Consider the following 19,854-nt stretch of genomic DNA (forward strand, 5'->3'; position numbering starts at 1 on the left):
ATGTGGTTGTCCGACAAGGGATAAAGGACAACTCAGGAGGGGAAGGGGAGATTGGGGCTAAAGAAGTTTTAAATAGGAGAATAAGGAAAATGTTTGATGTTTTAGGAATGTTGTCTTATAAAGGGTTTAAAATAAGAAAACAGAAATGGAAAAGGAGGAAAGGTAATGATGGAAAAACGGAAAGGGAAAATAAACAAAGTATAAAATGGCTACGTTGAACTATATGACTTTAAATATTAATGGAATACATAACCAAATTAAAAGGAAGAAACTGCTAAATTTACTGAAAAAAGAAAAAATTGATATACCATTTGTGCAAGAAACACACTTAACTGAATTGGAGCACAAGAAATTAAAGAAAGATTGGGTAGGACATGTAACAGCAGCATCGTATAATTCAAAAGCAAGAGGAGTGGCTATATTAATTAGTAAAAATGTGCCATTTAAAATAGAAGAGGAAATAATAGATCCAGCAGGGAGATATGTAATGATAAAATGTCAGATATATTCGGAGTTTTGGAATCTACTCAATGTATATTCACCTAACGAAGAAGATCAAAAGTTTATGCAAGATATCTTTTTGAAGGTAGCAAATACGCAAGGGAACATATTAATAGGAGGGGATTTCAACCTAAATTTGGATTCAAATATGGATAAAACTGGGAAAAAAATTAACAGAAAGAACAAAGTAACCAAATTTATAATTAAATCAATGGAAGAAATGCAACTTTTGGATTTCTGGAGGAAACAACACCCAAAAGAAAAGGAATATTCATATTACTCGGCTAGACATAAAACATACTCAAGAATAGACCTTTTTTTGTTATCAGCTAGTATGCAAGGTAGAGTAAGAAAAACAGAATATAAAGCTAGAATACTATCGGACCATTCACCCTTAATATTGACAGTAAAGCTAGAGGACATCCCTCCAAGAATGTATAGATGGAGATTAAACCCCATGTTACTTAAAAGGCAGGATTTTAGAGAATTTATTGAAAAACAATTAAAAATGTATTTTGAAGTAAATACGGAATCAGTGGAAGATAAGTTTATACTATGGGATGCAATGAAAGCATTCATTAGAGGGCAAATAATAAGTTATGTAACCAAGATGAAGAAGGACTATAATCAGGAAACAGAGCAGTTGGAAAGGGAAATAGTAAATATAGAAGATCACTTTGTTACACACTACTCCCTAAACTTTTATTTATTTGTCTATTTATTTGTTATTATTGCACTACCAAAGAGTTGGATCGTCTGGATAGCACATCATGCTGTGGAGAACAGGTCATTGGATATATTTAAGGCAGAGATTGATGAGTAACTGAATAGTCAGGCTATCAAAGGTTACGAGGAGAAGGCAGGAGAATATGGCTGAATTAGGGAATAGATCAGCTCAAGAAGGAACGGTGGAGTGAACTCGATGGGCCAAAAGGTCTGCTTTTGCTCCCATATCTTATGGTCTTACAGTCTAAAACAAGGCTTCTTACTGCATTTCAGCACATGTGACAATAAAACTATTCATTCATTCAGAATCATCGACTCACTGAAGCCCTTCCACTATCTACAGGCACTCTTCAGGAATGTGGTGGAATATTCTCCACTTGCCTGGATGAGTGGAGCTCTGACAATACTGTGAAAGTTCGTCACCATCCAGTTCAAGGTGGTCCAGCTCATTGCCACCCATCCAACTGCTTAATATTTACTCCCTTCAGAAGTACACCATAACCAGAAAAGGCATTGCAGCTAATTATGAACCCTTATTCAACAGTGACCACCAAACTGACAATATCTTTGGTCAAGATTAGCATAAAGGCACCATTGTTATATAAATAACATTACTCCAATTTTCCTCTAGATTACACACTATCTTCATTTGGAATATTTTTTTTTAAATTTTTAAAATATATTTACAACATGGTCAAAGCTAACACCAGCTATTGAAACTCGTGCTGCCAATTTCACCCAATTCTTGGCCAATCCTTTATTATTGCTTGTGTTACACTCTATAGGAGTCAATGGTTCGAAAATGCAGTACTCAAAATTAGGAATGTTACAACATATGAAATAGGAGCAGGAGCTGGGCATCTGTCCTATTGAACCTGCTCTACTATTTAATGATGATTGGCCATGGACTCAGCTCCATCCACCTGCCTTTTGAAACTTTCAGATGGACAGAGTAGGTGCAGAAAGGTTGTTTACCATGGTGGGAGAGTCTAGGACAAGAGGGCACAATTTCAGGATTGAAGGGCATCCGCTGAGAATAAAGATGCATATGAATTTCTTTAGCCAGAGGGTGGAAAAACCATGAATTTTTTTGGTTGTGGAGGCCGGATCATTGGGTGTATTTAAGGCAGAGATTGATAGGTTCTTGATTAGCCAGGGCATCAAAGGTTATGGGGAGAAGGCCAGGCAGTGGGGCTGAGTGGGAAAATGGTTCAGCTCAAGATCAAATGGTGGGTTTTTGCTCCAATGTCTTATGGTCTTTTTCTCAGAACTCTTAATTCTCCAACTCAGCAAAAATCAAACTCTGTCTTAACTTAGAGCCAGCCTCTATCCCTTCCTTGAGCAGAGAATTCCACAGATTCACAACTCTCTGGGGGAAGCAGTTCCTCCTCGTCTCTGTTTTGAATCTTGAGGTTATGTCACCTCATTCTAGACTCACCTACCAGTGGAAACAGCATTCCTGCCTCTATATTTTCTATCCCTTTCGTAATGTTATTCTTCTATAAGATCACCTTTTATTCTTCTGTTAAATGATTTTTTAAAAATCTTGATAGTAATAGTCATGGATTTTTTTTTGGCACCTTGCCCTGAAAACAGGATTGGCCCCTTCCTCCCGTTACCAGTTAGAATCTTCCCAGGTGAAGAGATAGGAGAGAGAAGCTGTTACCTCATTACCACCCAGCCCTATGGACTGGCAGCATTTCTCAGCAACCAACATGAGAGCCCCATCAGCATCAAGCTGCAGCTTGCCTTCCTGCTGCATGATGGTCAATATGTCCGGAGGGTAGAAGGTCAGTCCGCGCATCATGTTGGTGCGGTACTGCTCTAGGTGTTTTGGCGTGAGAATCGCTGGCATCAACTGGTCTGAGTGGCAAGTACCGATTAAATCCAGAAACAAAGGATCCTGTGACAAAGGCAGGAAAAGTTGGTTAATTAAAATGTTCACTCTTCCAAGCATTCATAGAAGTAGGTGCCATTCAGCCCTTTGAGCCCTTTGAGTCATGACTGATCAGATGACTTCAGCACCCTATTCCTGGGTTTCTCTCCCATCCCCCTTGATCCCTTCAGTCAATAAGACCACAACCAACTCCCTTTATGAATACATCTAACCAGCCTCAATAATTTTCTGTGGCAGGGAGTTCACAACTCTCTGAGTGAAAAGATTTCTTCTCATCTCCATTCTAAATGGCTTATCCCTTCTCTTTGGACTACCATGCCTTGTTCTGGACTTCCCCAACATTCTTCCTCCATCCCACCTGTTTAGTACTGTCAGAATTTTATGTTTTGATGAGATCTCCTCTCATTCTTCTACATTCCAATGAGTCTATCCAGCCTTTCTTCATCCTTCAGTCGTGCCATTTCAGAAATCAATCTGGCGAATTTAAATTTAAATTATGGAAACAGGCCCTTCTGGGCCACAAGCTTGTGCCCCCCCCTCCCCAAGTACAAATCTACAACCCCCAATCATTGTTGAAGGGTGAGAGGAAACCGGAGCACCCGGAGGAAACTCACGCAGACATGTGGGAATGTACAAACAGTGCTGGATTTGAACCCTAGTTGCTGGCGCTGCAATGGCATTGAACTAACCGTGTCACTATGCTGACCGTGTCACTACGCTGACCGTGCGGTCTTCACTGCACTCATTCAATAGCAGCTTTCACAGATTAGGGTCCAAAATTGGTCACAATACTCAAGCTGTGGCTTCAGTAAGGTCCCATACAACTGCAGTCAAACCTCTCTGCTTCTTTATTCGAAACTTCTTGCAATAGAGACCAACATGTCATTTGCTTTCTTCAATGCCTGCTCTACCTGTGTTTCAACCTTCACTGACTGAGGTGTGATGACACCCAGGTCTCTCTTTTTCCTAATTTGTTACTATTTGGATAATAATCTGCCCGTCTGTTGTTGCCACCAAAGTGGATAACCTCACATTTATCTACATTATTCAACATCTGCCGTGTAGTTGCATCCTTTCCTAATCTGTTGAAGTCTCCCTGCAGCCTCTTGGAATTTTATTTGAAGCTCATTCTGCCACTCAAAGTATCATCTGCATATCCCTTTGTCTAGATCATTAATATATAGCTGGAGTCCCAGCAACTGAACTTTGTGATACCCCATAGTAACTGTCTGCCAATCTGAAAAGGAGCCAGTTATTACCACTCTCTGATCCTGCCTACCAACCAGTTTTCCATCCATTTGATGGCCTCTAAAACCAGAGTCCATCATCATAAGACAGTCAACATTAAGGAATTCAGATGAATACTCTTCGCTCAATGTGTAATAAGAAGTGGAATACACTACCACCTGGTAAAACGAATAATGGATTTGAAATAAGGAGAAACTAGATAAGTTTATGATGAAAGAATAAAGGGTGAGATAAAATATGGTGGGAGAAGTCTCCTGGAAGACAAACCCATTTCTTAAAACTTATCCATTTGCTAGGTGTAAATGGCACTGGCAAAGCTGGCATTTATTGCCATCCCAAATTGGTCTCTGAACCTGTTAAATAATTTCAAAATCAATCAGACCAGAGTCACAAATGAGCTACTGTTGTAGTCATCTCTACTTTGGAGAGACTGGACGCAGACTGAGAGATCGCTTCATTCTGCACCTCAGCTCTGTCTGCTGCAGAAGCGTGGATCTCCCAGTGGCCGTCCATTTTAATTTCCCCTTGCTGACAAATCTGTCTGTGGTCCTCGTGCACTGCCAGACTGAGACCACCCGCAAAATGGAGGAACAACACCTCATTCTTTTTCTTTCTCTCTCTCTACCTCCCTCCCTCTCCCTACTTTCCTCTGCATCTGTTAGACATTTCCAAAAAGACAAGCATCTCAGTCCATTTTGCTATGCTTCATTTGCTTTGGAACATCACCAGATGGGAGAAGGTATTGAATAAATGGATTTGTACATTTTTTCTTTTATTTCTTCTGAGATTATTGTAATTATTTGATGAAGAACATTAAATTGAAACCATATTAACTGCAATTTCTCAGAAACTATCGATATGTTTCTGCTTCAGGTTCACGACCAACCAACAAACGGAAAAGTACTGATTTTATCAGTTGTCTGGTGACCTACCTGTTTCCATTTATTATTCCATGAAAAGATCTTTTAACAGTGTTTAACAACAAAACCCAATCAAAAACTAATTTAAGGACTTTTAATTGTGCACTTCCTGTATTGCACAGACACAAGAAGCTGATCATGAGAACATACATAAATGTAAACTTGTGTAAAGCTGATTAGAGCTCCAAATTGGAATAAGTAAGATCATTATCCATTAAATCAAAATAGAAAATCAAATATGAACTCCAAGATTCATATTACAAGAGATATCCAAAGTTGAAGAGTGGAACTCAATGATTCAAGATCATTTTATTGTCATGTAATAAAACAGAAACTGAGATATTACATGAAATATTACAGGCAAAGATTTGCTATCAGCAGAAATGACCAGGCTCCCCTTACAGCCAGAGAAAGAGAAGCAAGAGTCCCCGCCAGAGTCACTGAAAGTCCATGCCTTTGCCTCCAACGCTTGTGGGGCTACAAAGACCTTAGTCCAAACCATCAGCAACCCGAGCTCCAAGTGCACACCTCTGACATGATCAAGAAGCCTCCAGCACCTTCTGGCATCCCGGTTCTGATATCTGGTAACCCTTCAGCCTCTCGAGCCAGTCTCCAGCAGTCCACAGCTTGGTGCGAGTCCCTTGTCCGCAGTTGACGGCAGCCTGCAGGGTTTTCTCACCTCAAGTCACCAACAGCCCACTGCCTGTGTGTTCTTCAGCCTCAGAGCCCCTCACTGGTCAGCCCCTGTGGTCACCAGCCCCTCTGCTTCTCTTTCTCAAACAGGGGCTGATTTCTTGGGTTTTTTTTTCTGGTGCCCTGCACCAGTTCCCTCCTTCCCCGGAGACGGCAACTCCTTGTGGCCACTGCTGATCATGGGTGAGGTCATTTTGGGCCCAGACCCCCACGGTCGCTGAATTTTAAAATAAACTATTGTCAACTCCTTTAACAGGCCTTTTAAAGCCAACACAGAGCTGACAGCAGTCAGACTGGGCGGATGGAGCCTGTGGGGGAGTTCTCCGCTCTCTGCGGGTCCACACCTGCAGCAGCACGGTCAACACCAGGGTAATTGTTTTATCTTTAACAGATCATTAAACAAGGAAGTTGGCAGACACTGTGATTATAGTTAATACACCAAAGTGTTGGAGAAACGCTGTGGAACCTGCTGAGTTAGTTCAACATTTTTCTGTCTTAATCAACACCAAGAAGTATCTGCAGGAGATCAGGTGCGAGACCTGGCTTAACAGAAAAAGATGATCCATTAATAACAACTCCAGTAAATTATCCCCTCAGCCAGCACGACTTCCACGATGGCTAAAAGGTACTAGGATATTTTGAGGTTGTGAAAGGCACAGAATAAACAGAGGCCTTTTGGTTTCTTTTTGCTCTAAAGGTTGATATCATGGCCTCTGACTAGCTGATCCTAGAAATGTGGAAATTCACTGTCGAGGAGGCCTTCTGATCCTTCACATCAATGCTATAATTTCTTGATCTTTCACCTTTCCCGGTATCCATTCAAATATCACTGCCTGTCAAGAGAATTTGCTGAATGGCACTAAACAAGAAAGTCTGCAGATGCTGGGATTGAGTGCAATACACATATGGGCTGGAGAAACTCAGCAGGTCACACTGCATCCACAGGAAGTAAAGGGCAACCAACGTTTCGGGCCTGGGCCCTTCATCGGGTGTAAGCAAAAACAGGCAGGTGGGGGGGAAGGGAAGTGAAGAGGAAAGTGGAAGGGGCAGCAGGGGGAGCACAGGTACTGTAAGAGGTCACAGGTAGATACAGGTGGGAGAGCAGAAGAGAAAAAATGCTGAGAAGTGATAGGGAGAGAGGGTTGAGGATAGCTCTCAGGTAGGAGGAAGAGAAGAGGGTTGTTTCAGTCTACTTCTTTTTCGATTATAGCCCTGCAGCAACAGAGTTCACCTAACTCATCAAATTCAGTGAAGTTCAGCTTCGATCACCTCTTCAGACTCATGTCATAAATTGAATAAAAAATTATTCCCTCAAATTTCGGATCCTTCTACCAATAACTTACCGCTGCCCGCTAGTTATTGGCCTGTCTTGTGAGATAAGTGAGTGTATTCTTTGCACTCCATCTTGGGTTCCCATAACTTTATGACTGCAAATAAATATCCCGTAAATATGTCGATTCTCATTGCTGCAAAGAAAACACATGGCAAACCTTTCCTGACAATTCCTCAGCTCTGACACATTTCTCCAAGATTTCCTTTGTATCCTACTTACCTGTCAAAACTCATACAAGGCAGTGAGGACCCTGCAAAAGGTAGTGGACGCAGCCCAGGACATCACGGGTAAAGCCCTCCCCACTACTGAGGTCATCTACAGGGAACGCTGCCAACATAGAACAACAACAATCATCAAGGAACCACACTGCCCAGCATATGCTCTGTTCTCGCTGCCACAAGACTCGCATCACCAGGTTCAGGAACAGCTGCTCTCCCTCCACCGTCAGACTCCTCAACAATAAACTCAATCAGGGGCTCGTTTAAAGAGTCTTCCTTTTGCACTTGATTGTTTTTTTTCTCTGTATTGTACAGTGAGTTTGTTTACATTTCTTTATATGTTTACATGTATACATTGAGTATGGTTTTTTTGCCACAGGAAAACGAATCTCAAGGCCATATGTGATGTCATGCTCGTACTCTGACAACAAACCTGAAATCTGAATCTGTCGACAGTATCATAGCATTAGATTTCCTTCCTGAGAAGGAAGGTAGCGACTTTCATTCTAAATTGTCATACTGAGAGCTATCCGAGCATGCAATCTTTTAAAGTTGGGTTATTCCTGTACATCATCTACTATGTGCAAATTATAGGTCCAGTGTTTTAAGCCACTTTTCTACCCAAACTCTGCATCCTGACTATATCCTTTTATTACCTACAACAATGTTCAATACTATCCACAACTCCTCCAGCCTTCATATCATCCAAAAACTTACTGACCCATCCTTCCACTTCTTCGTCTTGGTCACTTATAAAAGAGCAAGGTTTCCAGAACTGATCCCTGCAGAACTACACTTGTGTCTGATCTTCAGGTAGAATACTTTCCATCCACTACTACTCTGTCCATTCTATATTTTTAATCCACACAGCCAAGGTTCCCTGGATCCCATGTCTCATGTCTTTCTGAATGAGTCTCCCATGGGGAACCTTGTCAAATGCCTTATTAAAATGCATATAGACCACATCTACCACCCTACCTTCATCAATTTCTTTTGTTATCTCCTCAAAAAACTCGATTAAGCTCATGAGGCATGGCCTTCCCTGAGAGGACTATACTTCCCTTATGCTCATAAATCCTGTCCTTCAGAATCCTCTCCAATAGTTTTCACACCATTGCCCCAAGATTCACTGGTCTATAATTCCCAGGATTTAAAACTTCTCCAATCCTCCGGCACCTCCCCTGTGGTCAAGGAGGACGCAAGTATCATTGCCATCTCCCCAGCTATTTCTTTCCTTCCTTCTCATAGCAACCTGGTGTATATCCCATCTGGTCCTAATGTTTGTAAGAAGATCCAGCACTTTCTCTTCCTTAATCTCAAAATGATCTAGCACACAGGCCTGTTCTATTCTGACCTACATTAACCAAGGTCCTTTTGGTTGGAGAATACTAAGCAAACTCCTCCGCCTCCAGGCACAAGCTGTCTCTTTTATCTATCAGAGGCCCTACCTTCAACCTCATCATCCTTCTGTTCTTCATGTATGCATAGAACACCTTGGGGTTCTTCTTAATCCTACTTGCCGAGGCCTTCTCATGTCCCCTTCACGTTCTCCTAAAGTTCCTTACTGGCTACCATATAATTCTCATGAGCCCTTCCTGTGATTTGCTTCCTAAATCTAATGTATACTTCCTCTTAACTAGCTGCCTGACCCGTTTGTAAATCACAGTTTCCTTTTCCTGTCACCTTTTCCCCGTCTCAGTGGGACAAACCTATCTAGAATCCCGTGCAAGAGGTCCCTAAACATCCTCCACATTACTTCTGTGCTTTTCCCATAGAACATCAGTTTCCATTTTACTTTCCCAAGTTCCTGCCTCATTCCATCATTATTAGCCCTTTTGCAATAAACACAGTGCCATTTTGTCTACTTCTATCCTTGTCCACAGCGATGCTAAACCTCAGGGAATTATGGCCATTATCACCAAAAGCTCCCCCACTGTGAAGTCTGTCACCTGACCTAGTTCAATGCCCAGTACTAGATCCAGTATGGCCCCTCCTCCAGATGGCTGTTCCACATACTACATCAGGAATCCTTCTTGGACACACCTGACAAATTCTGCCTTAACTGTCCATCTTGTAGTCAGGAGGTGCCAGTCAATATCTGGGAAGTTGAAGTCTCACATAACAACAAACCTGTAATTTTTGCACCATTCCAAAATCTGCCTGCTTATCTGTTCCTCAGTATCCCGTAAGCTATTTGGGGGCCTATAGATTACTCCCAGTGCAATGATTGCTCCCTTCCTATTTCTGATTTCCACCCATATCAATTCAGTAGACAATCTCTCTTCAGCATCCTCCTTTTCTGCAGCTGTGATATACTATCTCTGATCAGTAATGCTACTCTCGCTCCTCTCTGTTACCTCCCCTTCTTGCTCTCAGTAATCCTACTCTCGCTCCTCTCTGTTACCTCCCCTTCTTGCTCTCAGTAATCCTACTCTCGCTCCTCTCTGTTACCTCCCCTTCTTGCTCTCAGTAATCCTACTCTCGCTCCTCTCTGTTACCTCCCCTTCTTGCTCTCAGTAATCCTACTCTCGCTCCTCTCTGTTACCTCCCCTTCTTGCTCTCAGTAATCCTACTCTCGCTCCTCTCTGTTACCTCCCCTTTTATCTCTTTTAAAACATCTGAACCCCAGTACCTGCAATAGCCAATCCTGTCCCTAGGTCAGCCAAGTTTCTGTAAAAGCCACAACATCATAATACCACCTACTGATCCAGACTCAAGGTTCATCTCTTTTATTCCTAATACTCCCTGCATTGAAATGGGCACATTTTAAACCCTTCAAACTACTACATTTGTACTTCTTGCCCTGCCTGTCCTTTTTCTCACAAAACCCATGACACATTGCATCGTCACTTCCACCTTCTGCCCAACTCTCTGCCTTCACATTCTGGTTCCCACCCCCCTGCAAAACTAGTTTAAACTCTCCACAATAACTCTAGCAAACCTGTCCTTCAGGATATTGGTCCCTCTCCAGTTCAGGTCTAGCCGCCCTTTTTGTACAGGTCAGACATTCCCCAGTAGAGATCCCAATGATCCACAAATCAGAACCCCTGACCACTGCACCAACTCTTCAGCCACGCATTCAACTGCCACACTGAATCAAGGCTTACCCTCACTGGCTTGTGGTACAGGCAACAATCGTGAGATTATCACCCTTGAGATCCTGCTTCTCCACTTCCTTCCTAATCCTTATATTCAGTCCTCAGGACCTCATCCCCACTTTTATCTATGCGTTTGGTACAACGTGGACCACATCTGGCTGCTCACCCTCCCACGTGAGAATGCTTGTTGACTCGATCAGAGACATCCTTAACCTTGGCACCTGAGAGGCAACATGCCACCTGGGAGTTCTGATCTTGTACGCAGAACCTCCTATCTGTTTGCCGAACACTACAGTTCTCCTCTTTAAACATTACATGAATGTTTGCCCTTTGCAGCAAAACAGCGAATTTCGTGACTTGTTCATGGTAATAAATTCTAATTCTGATTCTTCTCCTTTCTCTTCTTGGCCAAAAGGCCAAGAGACCTGACCATGATGACTTGTCCCTGGTAGATCGTCACCTCTCAACTGTATCCAAAACTGTATTCAGGACACAACCAACTTAAATCATTGTCCAGATCCTTATCAAAGGCTGGCTATTTGCTGATCTTTTACCTTTCCTGTTTATAAATTGTGACCATCAGGCTGTGGTCTCGCCCAGAGAGAATTAGAAAATGGTGTTTTGAGATCCTCTGCTCTTTTCTCTCTAAATAGTCTTGGATACATTTCATCCACTTTTAATTCTTCCTTCTCTTTATCTTTATTTCAATTCCTCAGGGGATATGTTTAAGTTATTGGGTGAACAGCTAGAGTAATGATCCATTGGTTGGGAAATTTATGTTCAAATAATGTAGAATGTTAAGAAAAGCTTGTCTTGGTCATGATCTCCACAAGGCCCCCAGTTTCAGGTAAAATTCATCTGGTTCACCATTGCTCTTTAGGGAAAGAGGTCTGCCATCCTTTCTGGAGTACAAGAGCATTAAGACCTACCCATGACTCTTAACCACCCCTTCTGAGGAGTAGACAATAAATACTGAAGTTGCCAGCCAAATCCACTTTTCAAGGGAGAACTTTTTTTTAAAATTAGAATATCTGCACGCCTCTCTTCTTCATGGAGAGGGCACAGAATTGTCACCCCATAAACGGGACCCTTTTCTGATTCGGACCCCTCGTTATTATCACCTTGTGTCGATCAAGCTTTCCAATTGGAAATGACCGGTACTGCTTTACCTGGATATTTACTGTACCTGATGGTGGATGAGACAAGCTACTCTTCGGTAGTAGTTCATGGGGTGCGTGGGCCGGAATGTCACCTTCATCATCTGTGTTGACTCCCCTCCCAGGAAGCCACATGGTCGGTCGATGACAAACACACTTTGGCTGCAGTCAATTTCAAATTGGTAAAATGTTGGTACATCTGTCAAGTTGCTGATTTCCACGCTGTATGTCTGTACATCACCAAGGAACACACAACCAAAATTCAGCTTCAAGTCTGAGAGCGACACCACTGGTCCTGATACAAAAATAATAGAATAAGATATAGAACCATGGAACATAACAGCCAAACTATTATTCTGTCTAGTCCCGCTGACCTGTACCATTTCCCTCCAAACCCTTCCCATCCAGGTACATCCAAATGTTAATTAAATGTCAAAATTGAGTCTGCATCCACTACTTCAGCTGGCAGCTCATTCTAAACTCCCACTACTCTCTATACGTTTCCTTCTTATAATTTTTATCTCTCTTTATTTCCTTTCCTCCACCATTAACATGGTGTGTTAAGCCAAAGCATCACAGTTTTTACATTTCACCCCAGTACCAACCTAAGGGCAGGCAGATAATTGGAAAGAGTAAAGTGGTTTTAACAGCCTTGATTCAATGTGTGCCAATATTAACCATAACTTTTCTAAGGATCGGCCTCATAATTCAGGTTCTCCCAGGGCTCCTGGACCAATATTTGTTCATTTGTCCATCAACTTCCAAGACTAAATATTATCAATCAAACTTTGCATTCTGGACATCCATATTCAGGCATTGCAGCTAATGTATGCACTGGATATCACACAGCGGCACATCTAATCTTCTGCTCTGCAGCTCAACAGCACCAAGTGCCTGATTATACTAAGGTAAGGCACCAGATGGGCTTTGCACTGGCCTTGGGGATTTAGGATAGTCCTAGTGGGGGTATCGTCTGCAAAGAGTAGTTCACGGACAAGTTGCTCTTGTGTCTTTTTTTTTTTAATTTTTTATTTTTCACACCATAAATCATGATATACACTTTTTCTTTTTCACACATTTACAGTGACTTTTTCTCCCCCCCCACCTCCCTCCCCCCAAGCCACCCCCCCACCCTCTCATCCATTTTAGGTATACAATCTAGGTTGCATTAATTCAGTCAGACAATGTTGTCATTCAACAAAAATACACCAGAAATTCTACAGAGTCCATTCTTTTCTTTCTTTCTCCTTCCATCAACTTAGGTAATGTTTGTCCCCGGTAGGTTTTCGCTATTGTATTTAATGTAAGGCTCCCATACTTGTTCGAATATTTCAATATTATTTCTTAAACTATATGTTATTTTTTCTAATGGAATACATTTATTCATTTCTATATACCATTGTTGTATTTTCAAATTATCTTCCAATTTCCAGGTTGACATAATACATTTTTTTGCTACGGCTAGGGCTATCTTAACAAATCTTTTTTGTGCATCTTCCAAGTCAATTCCAAATTCTTTATTTTTTATGTTACTTAGGAGAAAGATCTCTGGATTCTTTGGTATATTGTTTTCTGTTATTTTATTTAATATCTGATTGAGATCATCCCAAAATTTTTCTACTCTCTCACATGTCCAGATTGCATGAATTGTTGTTCCCCTTTCTTTTTTACATCGAAAACATCTATCAGATACTGTTGGGTCCCATTTATTTAACTTTTGCGGTGTAATGTATAGTCTGTGTAACCAATTATATTGTATCATACGCAGCCTCGTATTTATTGTATTTCTCATCGTTCCAGAACATAATTTCTCCCATGTTTCCTTTTTTATCTTTATATTTAAATCTTGTTCCCATTTTTGTTTAGTTTTACCATTTGTTTCCTCATTCTCCTTTTCTTGCAGTTTAATATACATATTTGTTATAAATCTTTTGATTAACATTGTATCTGTAATCACATATTCAAGGTTACTTCCCTCTGGTAAACTCAAATTGCTTCCTAATTTATCTTTCAAGTAGGATCTCAGTTGGTAATATGCCAGCGCTGTATCTCCAGTTATATTGTACTTATCTCTCATTTGTTCAAAGGATAAGAATCTACTTCCTGAAAAACAATTTTCTATTCTTTTAATCCCTTTTTTTCCCCATTTTCTAAAGGAAAGGTTGTCTATTGTAAAAGGGAGTAGCTTATTTTGCGTCAATATTAGTTTTGGTAATTGATAATTTGTTTTATTTCTTTCTACATGAATCTTCTTCCATACATTGAGGAGATGGTGTAATACTGGAGAAGTTCTATGTTGTACCAATTTTTCGTCCCATTTATATAATATGTGTTCAGGTATCTTTTCCCCTATTTTATCTAATTCTAATCTCGTCCAGTCTGGTTTTTCCCTTGTTTGATAAAAATCTGATAGGTACCTTAATTGTGCGGCTCTATAATAATTTTTGAAGTTTGGCAATTGTAAGCCTCCTTGTTTATACCATTCTGTTAATTTATCTAGTGCTATCCTCGGTTTTCCCCCTCTCCATAAAAATTTCCTTATTATTTTCTTTAACTCTGAAGAATTTTTCTGTCAGTTGTATTGGCAATGCCTGAAATAAGTATAGTATCCTTGGAAAAATGTTCATTTTAATAGAGTTTATCCTTCCTATCAGTGTTAGTGGTAGCTCTTTCCAAATAATAAGACACCAGGAGAGGATGGACTCCCAATAGAATTCTACAAAACATTTAAAGATCTATTAATACCGCCCCTCCTGGATGTAATCAACCAGATTGATGAGACACAAAACTTACCAGATTCATGTAAAACAGCAATAATTACAGTGATACTAAAACAAGGGAAAGATCCACTCTCACCAGCGTCATATAGACCAATATCTTTGCTAAACACAGATTATAAGATAATAGCTAAACTATTAGCAAACAGATTAGCAGAACAGGTACTGAAAATGGTAAATTTAGACCAAACTGGATTTATCAAAAAAAGACGCACAACAGACAATATTTGTAAATTTATTAACTTAATTCATGCAGTAGAAGGAAATAAAGCACCTGCAGTAGCAGTTGCTTTAGACGCAGAGAAGGCCTTCGACAGAGTAGAATGGAATTACTTGTTCAAAGTATTGCAAAAATTCAGTTTACCGGAGAAGTATATTAATTGGATTAAAGCATTATATAAGGGACCGTTAGCGAAAGTGACAGTAAATGGACATGTATCAAAGCAATTTAACTTAAGCAGGTCAACGCGGCAGGGATGCCCACTATCACCATTATTGTTTGCGCTAGTTATAGAACCACTAGCAGAATCGATAAGAATAGATAATAATATAAAAGGAATAAAAATAAAAGACAGGGAATATAAAATCAGTCTATTTGCGGATGATGTGATAGTGTACTTAACAGAACCAGAACTATCAATAAAAGAACTATATAAGAAATTGAAGGAATATGGAGAAGTGTCGGGATACAAGATAAACGTAAATAAAAGTGAAACAATGCCTATGAATAACGCGGATTTCTCAAAATTTAAGAAGGAATCCCCATTCAGATGGCAAATGCAGGAAATAAGATACTTAGGTGTACAATCTTGGCTGCACCATTTCATCAGATGCAAGGATCGACAACGAGATAGACAACAGACTCGCCAAGGCAAATAGCGCCTTTGGAAGACTACACAAAAGAGTCTGGAAAAACAACCAACTGAAAAACCTCACAAAGATCACTGTATACAGAGCCATTGTCATACCCACACTCCTGTTCGGCTCCGAATCATGGGTCCTCTACCGGCATCCCCTACGGCTCCTAGAACGCTTCCACCAGCGTTGTCTCCGCTCCATCCTCAACATTCATTGGAGCGACTTCATCCCTAACATCAAAGTACTCGAGATGGCAGAGGCCGACAGCATCAAATCCACGCTGTTGAAGATCCAACTGCGCTGGGTAGGTCACGTCTCCAGAATGGAGGACCATCACCTTCCCAAGATCGTGTTATATGGTGAGCTCTCCACTGGCCATCGTGTCAGAGGTGCACCAAAGAAGAGGTACAAGGACTGCCTAAAGAAATCTCTTGGTGCCTGCCACTTTGACCACCGCCAGTGGGCTGATATCGCCTCAAACCGTGCATCTTGGCGCCTCACAGTTCGGCGGGCAGTCTTCCTTTGAAGAAGACCACAGAGCCCACCTCACTGGCAAAAGACAAAGGAGGAAAAACCCAACACCCAACCCCAACCAACAAATTTTCCCTTGCAACCGCTGCAACCGTGTCTGCCTGTCCCGCATCGGACTTGTCAGCCACAAACGAGCCTGCAGCTGACGTGGACATTTACCCCTCCATAAATCTTCGTCCGCGAAGCCAAGCCAAAGAAGAAAGAGTGGGGGTATAGAGCATGGCCCAATTCAATTTAGAGTTATAGGATGGATCATTACAGCACAGTACAGGCTTTTTGGCCCGCCATGTTGAACCGACCTATATATTCCGACCAAAAAAAAGTACTAAACCCTTCCTACCTCTAAACCTATTTTTCTTTCATCCATGTGCCTAAGTGTCTCTTAAATGTCCCTAATGTTTCAGTTCCATCACCTCCCCTGGCAAGGCATTACAGGTACCCACAACTCCCTGTCTAAAAAAAAATTATCCCTGACATTTCCCCTAAACTTTCCTCCATTCACTTTGTACAGATCTCCTCTGGTGTTTGCTACTCCCATCCTGGGAAAAAGGCACTGGTTGTCCACCTAGAACCATAGAACATGACAGCACAGAAAACAGGCCATTTGGCCTTTCTCGTCAGTGCTGAAACATCATTCTGCTAGTTCCACTGACCTGCATCCATTCCATAACCCTCCAGAACTATCCCATCCATGTATCTATCCAATTTATTCTTAAAACTGGAGTGAGCCCGCATTTACCACATCAGTTGGCAGCTCGTTCCACATTCTCACCACTCTCTGAGTGAAAAAGTTCCCCCTAAATCTTTCCCCTTCCACTCTAAAGCCATATCTTCTCATATTTATTTTTCCTAATCTAAGTGGAAAGAGCCTATTCCCATTTACTTTGTCTATACCTCTCATTATTTTGTAAACCTCTATCAAATCTCCCCTCATTCTTAAAGTCCTAAACTGTTTAATTTTTAATTTTTTCCCTGTAACTCAACTCCTGAAGACCCTGCAACATACCTCTCTGCACTCTTTCAATCCTACGATATTCTTCCTGTAGTTAAGCAATCGGAACTGCACACAATACTTCAAATTTGGCCTCACCAATGTCTTATCTAACCTCATCATAACATCCCAACTCCTGGACTCAATACTTTGATTTATGAAGGCCAAGATGCCAAAAACTTTCTTTCCAATCCTGTCTACCTGTGACGCCACTTTCAGGGAATTATGTATATGTATTCCCAGATCCCTTTATTCCTCCGCATTCCTCAGTGCCCTACCATTTACTGTGATTTCCTACCTTGGTTTGTCCTTCCAAAATGCAGCATCTCACACTTGTCTGCATTAAATTCCATCTGCCATTTTCTGGCCCATTTTTCCAGTTGGTCCAGATCCCTCTGAAAGCTTTGAAAGCCTTCCTCGCTGTCCACGACACCTCCAATCTTGGTGTCATCAGCACACTTGCTGATCTAATTTCCCACATTATCATCCAGATCATTAATATAGACAACAAACAACTGATCCCTGAGGCCCACCAAAAAAAAAATCACAGGCCTCCAGTCTGAGAAGGAATCATCCACTACCATTCTCAGTCTTCTCCAATTCAGCCAATTTTGAATCCAGTTTACAATCTCTCCATGGATACCTAATGTCTGAAATTTCAGAACTAACCTCCCATGTGGGACCTTGACAAAGCCCTTACTAAAGTTCTTGTAGACAACATCATCAACCTTTCCTTCATCTATTTGCTTAGTTACCTCATTGAAAAACTATAAGATTTGTTAAATACAATCTACCGCATTCAAAGCCATGCTGACTATCCTTAATCACCACTTGACTGTCCAAATACTTGTATATCCTATCTCCCAGAACACCCTACAATAATTTCCCTACTACTGATATCAGGCTCACTGGCCTGTAATTTTCTGGTCTACTTTTGGAGCCTTTTTTAAACAACAGAACAACATGAACTACCCTCCAATTCTCCAGCACCTCACCAGTGGTTAAGGATGTTTTAAATATTTCTGCCAGGGCCCTAGTCTTCACCAAGGTCCGAGGGAATATCATGTCAGGCCCAGGGAATTTAACTACCTTTATTCACTACAAGGCAGCAAGCACCTCCTCCTCTTTAATCTCTATTTGTTCCATGCCACTTCTGCTCGTTTCCCTTCCTTCCTTATACACCATGTCAATTTTCTGAGTAAATACTGATGCAAAAAAACTGTTTAAGATCTCCCCCATCTTATGAGGCTCCACAAATAGACGACCATTCTGATCCTCTAAAGGATCCATTTTCTCCTTTACTATTCTTTTACTCTTATCATATTGTAGAAACTCTTCAGGTTTACCTTCATATTATCAGCCAAAGCAACCTCGTGTCTTCTTTTTACCATCTTACTATTTTTCTTAATTATTTTCTTACATTTTTCTATACTGTTTTAGTACCTCATTTGCTCCTTGTTATCTAAATTTTATATTTTTTAAATTTAAGCATACAGCACGGTAACAAGCCAATTTGCCCTATGAGCCTGTGCCACTCAATTACATCTGATTAAACAACAGTCCTGATAAATTTCAAATGGTGGGAGGAAATTGGAGTCCCCAGGGAAATCCCACACAGAGAAGAACCAAATCCTTATAGACCGAAACCTAGTCCCGATCGCTGACACTGTTATAGCGTTGCGCTAACTGCTACGCCGACTGTGCTTCTCAGAATCTTGCAGACCTCTAAAACATCTCCTCTAATCCTTCTTCCCTCCAAAGAGAAAAGCCTCAGTCTGCTAACCTTGTCTCATGACTTATTTGGATTGCCGACCTTCATTTGCAGTGGCCATTTTTATTGCAGTGTAGAAATTGCAGGGGCCCTGGCAGAAATATTTAAAATGTCCTTAACCACTGGTGAGGTGCCGGAGGATTGGAGAGTAGTTCATGTTGTTCCGTTGTTTAAAAAAGGCTCCAAAAGTAGACCAGAAAATTACAGGCAAGATGATGGTAAGCATAAATGGTAAAAATAACAGTCAGTATTCTGAGAGAAAGCAGTTCATTGCTGTCAATTGTCTCCACTTGTGTTTTGTGGAAGATAATTTAATATTTCCACTGCCTTTTGTGTAAATGGGTTTAATTTGTACTGTCCAATCCCTACCCCACTCTCTATTTACACAATTATAACAGTTTAGTCATCAATATTAAATACAATCAGACCTTAACTATGCAACTAATAATTGTAGTTTTTTTTTGCATTGAATTGAACTGCTTACTGTCACGTGAACCAAAAAAAGCAAAGAGCTTTGTTTTGCCTGCTATCCACGCAAGTCAACTCATCCTTAAGTGCAGCAGGCTGTGCAAAATAAAACAAAGTGCAGTGTTACAGAGAAAGTATTCAGTTAAAGCAGTGCAAGCCCACCATCATTTTACCAATGAGATGTCCGTTCTATAGTTTGATATCAGTGGGTGAGAAACTATCTTTGATTCTTGTGGTGTGTGTTTTCAAACTTGTATATTCTGCTGAATGGGACGTGGTCTGACCAGGGTGGGATGGATTTTTTAATAAGTTGGCTGCTTTCCTGAGGCAGCAGGAAGTGTAGGCAATGTTGATGGATACTTCATCCCTGATACTATTCCTGCGAATCTGTATATACCTACTAAAACTCCACAGCACAGCCTCTTTGGCCCATAATCTTTTTAATTTTAATTTAGATATACAGCACGATAACAAGCTATTTCAGCCCAATTACACAAAATTAACCTACAACCCCCAGTATGTTTTTGAACGGTGGGAGGAAACCTGGAGACCCCAGGGAAAACCTATGCAGACATGGAGAGAAAGAATAAACTCCTTGCTGACAGTATGGAATTTGAACCCCCATCCCGATCGCTGGCGCTGTACCAGTATTTGTGCTAACCGATAC

General features: G+C 41.0%; 1 protein-coding gene and 1 long non-coding RNA gene across 14 annotated transcripts in view; one reads left to right on the top strand and one right to left on the bottom strand.

Annotated features, from left to right (window-relative positions):
• Nucleotides 1-19,854, bottom strand: part of cfap65 (cilia and flagella associated protein 65) — a 213,429-nt gene that overhangs the window by 134,371 nt on the left and 59,204 nt on the right. For all 12 annotated transcript variants that reach the window (XM_069935942.1, XM_069935939.1, XM_069935940.1 and 9 more), the window contains 2 exons: nt 11,821-12,086; nt 2,894-3,130 (listed from right to left, as the gene is read on the bottom strand). In XM_069935942.1, coding sequence (XP_069792043.1) covers nt 2,894-3,130; nt 11,821-12,086 — 503 coding nt within the window. The remainder of the gene's footprint in view (nt 1-2,893; nt 3,131-11,820; nt 12,087-19,854) is intronic.
• The window catches only part of LOC138762261 (uncharacterized), a 102,808-nt gene that overhangs the window by 60,712 nt on the left and 22,242 nt on the right, over nt 1-19,854 (top strand). The window lies entirely within an intron of this gene.

Source organism: Narcine bancroftii, chromosome 4 (assembly GCF_036971445.1).
Source record: "Narcine bancroftii isolate sNarBan1 chromosome 4, sNarBan1.hap1, whole genome shotgun sequence".
Classification (NCBI taxonomy): Eukaryota; Metazoa; Chordata; class Chondrichthyes; order Torpediniformes; family Narcinidae; genus Narcine; species Narcine bancroftii.